General features: G+C 36.8%; 1 protein-coding gene across 5 annotated transcripts in view; it reads left to right on the top strand.

Moving 5' to 3' along the window:
• kiaa0753 (KIAA0753 ortholog) overlaps positions 1-11,651 on the top strand; it is a 33,892-nt gene that overhangs the window by 902 nt on the left and 21,339 nt on the right. For all 5 annotated transcript variants that reach the window (XM_069910147.1, XM_069910146.1, XM_069910145.1 and 2 more), the window contains exons 2-8: positions 1,004-1,141; positions 1,755-2,358; positions 4,690-4,796; positions 6,384-6,446; positions 7,383-7,604; positions 9,188-9,389; positions 10,922-11,124. In XM_069910147.1, the coding sequence (XP_069766248.1) occupies positions 1,010-1,141; positions 1,755-2,358; positions 4,690-4,796; positions 6,384-6,446; positions 7,383-7,604; positions 9,188-9,389; positions 10,922-11,124 (1,533 nt within the window). In that variant the 5' untranslated portion in view covers positions 1,004-1,009. The remainder of the gene's footprint in view (positions 1-1,003; positions 1,142-1,754; positions 2,359-4,689; positions 4,797-6,383; positions 6,447-7,382; positions 7,605-9,187; positions 9,390-10,921; positions 11,125-11,651) is intronic.

Genomic DNA, 11,651 nt, shown 5'->3' with positions numbered 1-11,651 from the left:
GGGGGGCACGGCGAGTCCGGGGGGGGGGGGGGGGGGGGGGGGGAGGCCAGGCGAGTCAACCCTGAAAGGTTTCCGAATGCCTGTTAAAATTAATTGCTTCACTTTTCTTTGTGTTAAATTTTGTCTGCCAAATTTCATAAGTCTGTTACTATTCTCATGAATTCAATGTTCTCATTTTTTAATTACCTTTTAGTTTCACTATACATGCAGACTTTGAATTTATGTCGTAAATATTGTAAATTTTTAAAGAATTTAAACATAACAGGCCATTTCAGCCCACAAGTCCATGCTGCCCAATTTACCTTTCAACCCATGGTATGTTTTGAAAGGTGGAAGGAAACCGGAGCCCCTGGGGAAAACCCATGCAAGCACAGGGAGAAAGTATAAACCTCTTACAGACAGCACTTGATTCGAACCCCAGTCCCGATCGCTGGTGCCGTAAGGTGTTGTGCCAACTGCTGCGCCAACCATACCAGTCTATGAATGTATCTACTCAATTAATATGTTGCGGTAGTTTATTCTTGATTACCATCCAAGAGGTTCTTTTGCATATCCAGAGGTCATCATTTTAAGACTTTTTTTTCCCCTTATGTAGAATAGCAATTTATGATTCCATTCCAGTTTTCACCCAGGTGTTTAAATCCATCTTTTGCCTAGGTTATTCTAAACCTGATGTGGCCTCTAATCATGCTCTTGCCTTACAACCAAGATTAAACCAAGATTTAAGTTTATTTTCAATTGTATATTGTAATTTCATAATAAATACTTTAATTAATCTTAACACATTTATCAGTGAATGAACATCACCAGCTTTTCCAAATATAATTAAATGTGTGAAATATAATTAAATTTGTTCACTAATTTTAGTTTTCAAGATTTTACTTTTTGTTGTGACTTTTCTCTTTTAAAAAATAAAATTATAGTTTTAATTGCTCAACTTCAGTTTTGCTGCCATCTGTTTACTTGAATGTCCTCTTTTGTTGTATTAATTTTCACAATATAGGCATTCATGGCCTCAAAGATTCAGCAAAGACCAATCTTAAACCCTGTTCAATCTTCAGAGTTGCGGATGCCTTCCATTTCAACTGGATGTGGTGTTGGGAGCAATGATCAGAGTAGAACACAGTTTTGTAAGACTCAGGTACATTCATACTTCTTCATCAACTATCAATATGCAGCACTCCTGATTAATTAGTATGTGACAATAATTTAATGATCCCATTGGAAGCATAAAACAGACTTAATGTAAAGTTTACCTTTAAATTGAATGGTAAATTCTATGTTAAAATCATGTTGAATTATTTCAATGATCATTTAAAAGAAAACTGAATTTTGAATCTTAATTTTCCTTTTTGCTTATTAAGAAATTGTTGGAGATTTTAAAGAATAAAGATTTTGTTACTGCGATTTCTTGCTGCCTTCCATACATTTTTTAAGAATAGAGAAATTAATATTAATATGACAGATAACTAGGCTTGTAGCAGTAGTGAAACAATTTTTAATATTAAAAGTTACATATGTGACGTATATTATAAGAAGTAATTGAACTCCTTCCTTGTATTTAAAGAAAGAACTGAGTATTGAGTTATCCACAATGTCTTGGGTGTTTATAAAATCGTTTTGAAAGCAATCGTTGGATCCCAGTTACTGTAGAGTATTGTTGGATGATAGGGGGTATAAGGCCTTAATTATTCAGTTCATCAAAAGGCAAATGAAATGTTCTCAAATGTTTCTAACTTTGTCTTTTTTTCCAGTTAAAATTCAATAAAGATGTAATAAATGCTGTATCTAACCTGGCTGTGAAATTCACAAATCCTCGCCCAATTATAATCGAGAAACTACAACAACCACATGAAAAGCAAGTGCAAGATGATGCTCAGAGTTTGTGTAGTTCTCTTCGATTTTCTGTTGTTTCTGAAGACAGACTAAATATGGCTGTTCAACTGGCAAAGAGAGATCTGAGGAAAAAGCATCTAGAAGAACAAGTGAATGATTATTTGTATAAACACAAGAAAGATAAGATACAGACTTCATTACGTACTAATCATGGCAAAAAGAAATCTGCTAACAATACTCCACACGCTACAAATAAGGCTGAAATGGAAACTGTAACAAAGCCAAGGCACCAGAGGAACCAGACAACAAAAGAGGAATTTGCAAGGTCTGGTGCCAGGGTATATATTTGCACCTCTGACCAAAGCCAATTGAGACCCGAACTCCCTGATTCACCTCCAACACGTGACCCAGGCCCACACCTGAATCGGAATATCCCAAGCAATAAAAGCACAGAGGAGATTCGTAGGCTGAGAAAGGAGCTCAGCAAGTACTTTCAGAAAATTGAAGAACTTGCCAAAAAGGGTATGACTTATTTAAAATGAAATACGGAAATCATATATATTTTAAAGTACATCTTAGAAAAAATATGACAAGTGGTGTCAAACTTTTGTCGATTTGTCTCTAATTTACTGGTACATGTCAAATTTGAAATTGTGGACTTGAATGCTTGAAAAAGACAATTTTTCGTGATAATGGTGCCCCCATCCCTTTTACAGCCACTTATGTAATAAAAATTTACCCTTTGCAGAATTCAAAAATCACTCAAGGAAATCTTGAGATGCCATCATTCCTGTGACAGAGGGAGTCATCTGTACAACAGGTGGTATACGATTTCCAAATCAGAATCACAAATTCATTTGAGAATTAGCAACATAAAACAAGCAAATTAATGTAAGAAGGGAGTAAATCTGTGTTTGACTTTGCAAGGAATATTATTATTCCTTAACTTGTTCTTCCTAACAGCTCATCAGGGAAGTGTGACTGATTATTTAGTCACAAGAATGAATAATGCCTAAATGTGACTTGCTGAATTGATTTTATCTTAATTTAAATTATATAATTATTGACCTTGGTCATTAATCTTAATACTGAATAAATTAATTAACCCTTTTAGTATCAAAATAGTATGTGATGATGTTCAACAAAGATTGTTGTTGACCACTAAATCAAACTGAGCAGCACGGGTATGGGAATTGCTTGATGAAAGAAATCCAAGAACCATGTAGATCTCGATAATTGAAAGACGTTAATGACATTATTGACTATCAATTAATTTATTCCAAGCCAAATTTGGAAGTAAAAAAAAATTGCCTGTTTTGGAAACAATCAATATGTTATTAAAACATTTTCTTTCACCTTATCCAAATTGTGGTATGATGAAAATTCATTTAGGTTTGTGTTGGCAGCATGCAAATGATTAATCCAAATAAGATAACCTTTTATTGTCATTGCACATGTAGAACAAAATTGAGTACATATCCTGACAGTGGACACATACATTAAATAAATAAGATATAAAAACAATAGCACAATAAAACATTCAATGTTTGGCAGTGTTCAGTTCACGTATGGCACTGGGTAAAAACCGCTTACTAAGGTTTCAGTTGCTTCAAAGGAGCTGAGTATCATCAGCTAGTGTGCGCAGAAATGCTGGAGGACTCAGCTGACCTCACAGCATCCATAGGAGGTAAATATGTTTATCCAACACTTTGGACCTGAGGCCTTCTTCAAGATGTGAGTCAAAAAACTAATTTAATTAGTTTTTTTAAATGAAAAGACTGGAGAAGGAAAGGGATGGAGAGCACAGTAACAGACAGGGTGATAATTGGACATGGATAGGACAGGAGAGAGGAAAAGTGAGAGTTAATTGGGGAAGGGATTGTCCCTGTGAATGCAGAGCTTGAAGTAAGGAGACGGAAAAGGAAAAAGACTGAGAGGAAAGGCGAAATCGGGAAAATGGGGGGGAGGGAGAGAGGAGGGTAACAGAAACGGAATATGAGGTATTATTCCTCCAATTTGTGGGTGGTCACATTCTGATAGGGTATGAGACCATGGACCGGCATGGGAATAGGGTAGGGAATTGAAATGGGTTGTCACTGAGAAATCTCCGGAATATCGGCGGACAGAGCTGAGGAGCTAAGCAAAGCGATCTCCAAGTCTGCATCCAGTGTTTTGTGAAGTAGACAAGACCACAATGGGAGTGCTAAATGCAGTAGATGATCCCTGCAGATTCATAAGTGAGGTGCTACTTTACTAGGAAGGACAGCTTGGGGCCCTAAACAGTGGTGAAGAAGGAGGTGTGGGTGTGTGTCGCACTTCCTGTGGTTTCAGAGGGAGGTGCCAAAGGGATTATTAGTGATTTTATTGTGGAATTGACATCGACCTCTCTGGTTTCCTTTCGCCCGCCCCCACCCCATTTCTTCTTTCCTCCATGTCTGTTTTTCTCTCTCTCCTTTTTCCTTTCTCCTTCCTCCAGAGCTGCATTCACAGAGCCACCCACTCCCCTGATCAATTCTCACTTTCCCTTTCCTGTGGTCCTTTCTCTATCTAATTCTCACCCTTTGTCTGTTAGTCTGTGCTCTTCCCCTTGCTCTTTCTTTCCTTCTCAGCCTTTTAATTTAGGTTCCTGTCTGCTTTTTACCTTCAAGAAGTGGCAAGGTCTGAAATGCCAATTATATATCTTTACCTCCCATGGACTCTGTGAGTCCTGCTGAGATCCTCCAGCATTTCTGTGTTTTTACTGGCAGTCATAGCATCTGCAGACCTTTGTGCTTCACTCCAACATGCGATTCCGTGCAGAATAATTTTGCACGGTAATGTATCTTTCATTAAGTCTGTTTTTTTGATTTTTAGACAAATTTGTGGATGTCCTGGATCCTGATGAAGAGCACAGATTGCAAATAAAAAGACAAGAGCAGGCTACTCGTGCAGCAAGGATGTTGTATGTTCTGCAGCAACAAGTGAGAACCAATTTAAGTTTTCACAAAAAAAGTTAATTGTCAGCTTTTTTTTGAATTATATCCTACTGACACAAATGTTGAAAATTTGCTAAAGCAAAGAGGCACTTTGGACTTGCTGGTTGGCCACTGTCTGTTATTTGTTCAGTCTGATGAGGACTTGCAATCATAATGGCTTCTTAACCCTTAATTGAAACTAACCGGATGATGATTTCATTAAGGAGTTGGCTAGGGGATATGGAATTATGAGCTCAAAAGAAACTCATTCCAATTTATGCCTTGTATTGAAAAGCAAAAAAAAAACTGTTACTGTTGGGAAAACTGAAATTACTGGAAGTTTCAGCCTTTGTGGATAATGAAGCACTTAATATTTAGGTTGATTACCTTTTTAGAGGAAGAATCCGAAGTTAGAAATCAAACCTGTTTCAAGTTGCAGAAAAAGAGGAGAGGTGAAAGGATGGATACCAAGGGACCCAATGATTTAAAAATGGTATTGGCCCATAGTAATCGAAAAACTGGAAGCAGTCAAGAAGCCAAGGCAATAGATGTGGAAAGGGAAACAAAAACAGTTAGGTTGGGAACCCTTGAGAGCTGGAACTCACTTTTCTCTTTCCAAATTCTGACCAAGGCCCCCAAACCTGAACTGGCACTTGCATCTTTTTCCACAACTGTTGCATGACCACCTGAGTGTTTCTATCCTATTTTTATTTTCGATTTCTAGCATCTGTGGTTTATTTTACTGGTGTAGCTGCCAGTTACGATGAGTTAGTTGAACACTTCTTAATTGCAGCTGATCTGTGCAGAGGCAATGTGAAGAGGTAAAGCTGTGTGACCTTGATGTGCAGAAAACTGCAGTTGCTCGAAATCTGTTTTTTAAAAAAAAAAAAATTCAAATTACAAATGCGGAAAAGTCAAGAATCTGAAACCAAAACTTTTAGTCTCTTCATAGATTGTATCTGACCTTCTGATATTTCTAGCATTTTCTGTTTGTGGATATTGAATGTTATTCATAAAACCCCTATTGTTGGAGGTGTATTTCCATGAATGAATTAATCAGGATTTATTTCTTGTTAATGTATATTGCATCTCATTTTATATTAAATAATTTTCTGAATTAAATTACCCATTCACTTCTACAAATTTTTTTTGGTTCCACATGTAGTAAAACGCTATATTGTTGCTTAAGACCAAATCTTTGCATTTCCTAGTTTAAAGAATTTAAACTTGAAGCTTTATTGGAAATTTGAATTTGTCAGAGGTGAACTGGAGTTAAATACTGAATATAGCACTGTTTATATTCAGGGTAAAGAAATATATATATTTCAGAATTGTTTAGGCAATACATTGTTGAGATGCAATTAATTACTGTATATTTCAGCATATTAATCGCTCAGGGAAGTTGGGTCCCCGTTTTCAGCCTCATTTTCATGGTTTTTATCATGTATTGGGTGTTTGAGTCAAACCCCGCCCCCCCACCAAAATCACGTTGACTGAGCTGTTTCAGTCTCGATTGCTGGCCCTGTGAAGACATTGCGCTAATCACTATGCCAGCCCACGCAGTTGACTTGCTTTTTTTTTGGTTTAATTAAGGTAAATGAAATACGGGAAGCGATAGAAAACCAAAGCCCCCAGAAGGTGAAACACACCAAAAAGGTCAGTAATTTAAATATTTAAATTTTAGTTATTATGGTAGTAGGTTTATTTTTAGTATTTAAAATAATATGTATTTTCTGGTTCTTAACAGAAAAGTGGAGCATCTTCATTTCTTTCAAGGGCAGAATTAACCTTTATAATAAAACTTCAATGAAAACAAGTTCATGTGGACGTATTGGCACTGATTTGTTTCTTGTAGTAACCATGTGATTACTGGTGTTTAGTTATGCACTCTGAAAACTGTAACTTCTGGCTGGCAGAATTTAAATAACCAAAATTACTATCCCATTTCTGCACCACTTTTAGCTGAGCAAAAATGATAATTTTGCTGTTGGCTTCACTGTGACATTGTTTCATATAAATCACTGAAGTTGCACTCTAAGCTTGGCACACTGTCAACTTTTCTTAATATCAACTGATGTACTGTTTCATTGACTTGATAATTATTAATGTCTATCAGGAAAGAGAGTATTGTACTTTGAGGTGATAATTGTTGATTGGATAATATATTTTAATTTTCCTTATGAAGTAAAAAAGCGAATGATCTATTTTCTTTGCTCCCACTTAGCTTGATTTGATATTGAAATCACCTTTTCTATTTTGCCCTTCTTTCTCATTTGTTATGTTAATTTTACAATTGCAGGAGATATGAAATTGCATTTATTATTCACCTGACATTCAGATAACTTTCCTCCATGCACCATTTTCAACTATTACCATGCAAAAAAAATTAAATCTCTCTGCAAGGTGAAAGACTGGCTAAAGTCAGACAAAATTAGATATCCTAACTTTTAGATGTGAAAATGTAGCACACTGTATTTTAATTTTTATTGTAGTGACCATACTACTGTTAAACTTTTCTGTTTTTTTTTAAAGCATCAGTGATTTCATCCATTGTAGAAATGTTATATTCTTGGAGTTTTGTCTGTGTTTCAGTCTCGAGCCATGTCTCAATTAGCTGCTGCACACAGAGGTGCTGTTCGTGCCTTACAAATGTTTGTTGGTCAACTTTCTGGGCAATCAGAACTGCAGATTCCTGCTCACTACAAGTTGCTGGGACAGTTGATTCGACAGCTTTCTCTTTGTTCTGCCAAAGTAGAAAATGATGCAGATTCTTCGATGCCAGAGACAATTATTGATATCCTGCATCAAGTTGAGGTAAGTCTAATATTGTTAACGTTATTGAAGCTCTAAAGTGAAGCTTGAAATTGGAAGTCCCAATGTAGTGTTGGGATTTTGGTATTTACTGACTCATGAAATATCCAAGCTATAAATCCAACGATCAATTACTTTTCACAGACTTGTACAGCAAATTAATAGGCCCTTCATTCTACCAGTGATTAAGTGCCTATTTCTTTTAAAATAAAAACACAAAACTGCTGGAGGAACTCAACAGGTCACACAGAAGGTAAAGATATATAACCATTGTTTCAAGCCTAAGCCACACTGGTGACTTGCTGTGTTCCTCCAGCATTTTTTTGTGCTTTTTACTACAAACACAATATCTGCAGACTGAAGTGTTTCACATCAATCTATTTTTGTTAATCCTATCTTCCAGCATTTGGCCTCGAGCCAGGTCTTTCAATTGCTTATTTAAATACTAAGATGCTTGCGGTTTCTTGCCTGCACCACCAACTTAAGCAGTGGATTCCAGATTTCATCTAGGCTCTGGGAAAGAAAAAAAGTTATGTGTCCTCTTTAAATATCCTACCCCTCAACTTGAACCAATGTCATCAAGTTTTAAACATGTCTGCTAGGGGAAGCATATTTTTTGCCATATACCTTCATAATTTTGTATACCTCAGTCAGATCTCCCTCAACCTTCTCTTCAAGGAAAACAAGATATTTTCTTATTCCACAAAACCTATCTTGATTCTCCCTTTCAAATATCATCGGCACAATTGTCAGGTCTAAATTCCATCCATCATTTCTCCGCCCATCTTGCTAACTAGCCAATAATTTTCTATGCTTTTCATTATCATGCCATTAGTCTTTGAGTCTTCTGTGAACTTGGTAAATATTCCTCCTAAATTCACATCAAATGTACATTACAAATATCTAGGATCACAACGCTGATGGTTATTAAAACAACCCATGTCATCTTCCTATCATATTAATTTCAGTTGAAACTTGCCAAATTGACCTGAATCCCAATTAGTTCATTTGATTCTTTTGGACCAGCCTCTTGTGTGTGCCCCCTTGTCAAAGGCCTTGCATTCTTTTGTCACGCCTAACTCCATCTTCCTCTCTTGCATTCCTTCTGTCGTTCAACCATTCTTGGCCACGTTATTTGCTAACCTTGGGGTGAGATGAGAAAAGGAGTACTTCAATTATTCAATTCTAAACAATTTCACAATCTCAAAGTAGAATTCAATCCATGCAATATCTGAATGACTGCCATTCCCCACAACTTGTGTCTCTAATCATGTATCTCTAATCAAAATATTCCAAATTTTTTCTCTTGTCATCCATTCCAAGTACAAATTCTTTGGAACACTGTGTAGATGTGCAGTTTATTTACCATGTCTGGCATAGTTGATCAAAATTCTATTCAATCTGTAAACCTTTTTTCAGTTGAAAACATAATTATTTTCCAAATATTATTGCTAATTGCATTTCAAAAGGGTACCCTTTAGTAATGCCAGCCCTATCCATCAACCTGTATCAGTAAACCATTTACTAATTACAACAGTGCGATATCTTGCCATGCAGACCAAAGACATTTTACTTTGTGAACTTAGGATTTTGATTCACGACTTGAAAAACAACATGCTCAAAATAAATCAAGTCAAATGCTGCAGAAAGCCCAAAGTGTTCCTGCACCAAATAGAAAAAAATCCTCGTGTAGACACAGAAGCAATTCTGCTGAAAGAGAGCGAACATCTCACAACAGAAAAGATAATGTTTTGTGTGCACCTGAAGGATTGTTTCCACATAAAATTGGTAAGTAATACAATTCTTGGTTTCACTGACTTGTGATACTTTTTCAATTTTTTAAAAATGTTGATTGAATTTTTATCTGATTTATCACAACCGCAACCACAAACTTTTATTTTGTTTCCCTCTGACTATTCTTGGGTTCCTCGGTTGTTTTTCAGTTTAGCTTTGTTAAAATGGACATTGGATATGTGATATATCTGATCTTGTACTGAACTTGGTCAATCATGATGTTTGCTCCATCTCTCCAGAACTTGGAGGTTGTTTGTCAATCTTGCCTTTCAGTTATTTGGGCTTTCTTTGTATTTTATGAGAAGTCTTGCAATTCTCAAACAGTATTTTCTCGAAGTATATAAAACACTCCAAATGCAATTATTTTTATATTTTTAGGTATTTCTAATCTGAACAGTGTTTTTAAGGGATCCTCCTCGTCCTTATTGGAACATTGCATTTGATTAACTCATTGCAATTGTAATTTTGAAAGCAAAGATATAAATAAACCTTTTTGGAGTTTTTACCTTGCATATGAGGCAAATGTGAGAATTTTGGATTTGTTTGTCATAACAACTTTTCCTGAATGTTAAATAATATTTGCATTTGCTTTGAAACTAATATTAAATGTTTTTAATGTGTATATTTTGGTTGGAAAGAACAGAAAAAAATTACAACTTTCATATCCATTAAATACAGTACAACTCCGATTATCCAAAATTGGATTCTCCTAAATCCTCATCTATCCAAAAAAACTTTTGGAGCCGAATTGCCCTCAAAGATTGGGGGGAAAAAAAAATTCACTCTACATGAGAACGATTGTTCTCATTTCATGTAATTTCTTCTTTACCTTCCCCATTGACTTTTCTATCCAACTCTCCCTCTCAAACTGTGTGCCACTGTCTCCCAGCTGCAAGCAGTTGAAAGAATCGCTTGTCCCAGCGTCATCAAGGAGAGCGGCCTCCCAGGCAGGAGCAGGACCTCGGACTCAGTGGCATTCCCTCCCCTCCTCTTCCCTCCTATCCCATTCTCTCCCTCCCTCCTCGGCACAGCAGAGCTCCTGACGCTGACTCCCTCCTCTTGGCCTACTACCGTGCATACACTGGACTCCCCAAGGCCTAGGGAAGGATTCGGAGTCTGGTGTCGGGAGCTCCGACGACTCGCCAGTGAGTGTTCCACTGGCCCGGTAAGCCTTACTGGGGATCAGCGGCAGCAGTGGGACGTGACGGGGATTGACGGTGGGGGTTGGGAAGTCTTGGTGATCAGCAGCGATGTTGCGGCCAATATTTTTTTGGTGAGAATTTTAGCGCTTAAGAAGTTGTTTGTTGTTTAAACATTGATAGAAGTGATTTGCTGTTGTCACTGAGCTGTTTTTAAAAAATGACCAGTTATCCGATGAAACAGTTTATCCAAACATAGGCCCAATCCAGACTATTTTGGATAATCGGATTGTACTGTGTTACTAATTTGCCTGAAAAACAACAAAAACAAACTTATTGTGTTTTTGCACTGTTCAGTAAAACATTAAAAAAAAATGTTTTGTACAGTTGAAAAATGGCATGTTCCTGAATCTTCTGGACCACAGAAATGCAGTGGAGAGTGGCCGCCGCCCCTTTTGGAGCAACAGCTAGAGCAGGACCCTCCAATTCCTGATAGGAAGGCTCGATTAGATGGCTTACAACATGTTGAAGCCATGAAAAAATCTGCTGTCGAGAAAATAGCAACTAAGAAAGGAGTGTTGTTGCCACATGTAAGTTGCTGGTAACGATCGGCCAATAATTTTACTGTATGGACGACTTGTTGCTTCTTCTGTGGTTGATGTAAAACACACTGATGATTTAAGACTGAAATTTTTACTCCCTTTTCCTCGTGTTGCATCATTAAAAAAAAATGATGCAGATATCTTTGGAATGAAGCTCCTTCAATTAAGATCCACAACCAATGGACCATCTGTTCTGCTCCCCATTTTTGTTTTATTGCTTCAACTTTATTATTATTTTAACATTACCTTTTATTTAATCACATATATGAGGTCTTATAATTGGTATAAGTCAGCATACGATACAGCAAGGATGAAATCAAGATGGCACTTTGAACTCTGAGTCTCTAGTCATGGCCGAGGTGAGGAAAATCATATCCTAGGTGGTGGGACAACATTCCTGGTTTCTAGTTAATTATGGGGAAGGATCAGTCTGGGGCTTGGGTTGAGTTCTAAATTTTAAGGAAACGAGAAAGGATCTAGAATACATGGATTGGGGGTAAGTTGATTTCAGACAA

This window comes from Narcine bancroftii, chromosome 14 (assembly GCF_036971445.1).
Source record: "Narcine bancroftii isolate sNarBan1 chromosome 14, sNarBan1.hap1, whole genome shotgun sequence".
Lineage (NCBI taxonomy): Eukaryota > Metazoa > Chordata > Chondrichthyes > Torpediniformes > Narcinidae > Narcine > Narcine bancroftii.
The sequence above is the reverse complement of the archived record's forward strand: the minus strand, read 5'-3'. Positions and strand labels throughout refer to the sequence as shown.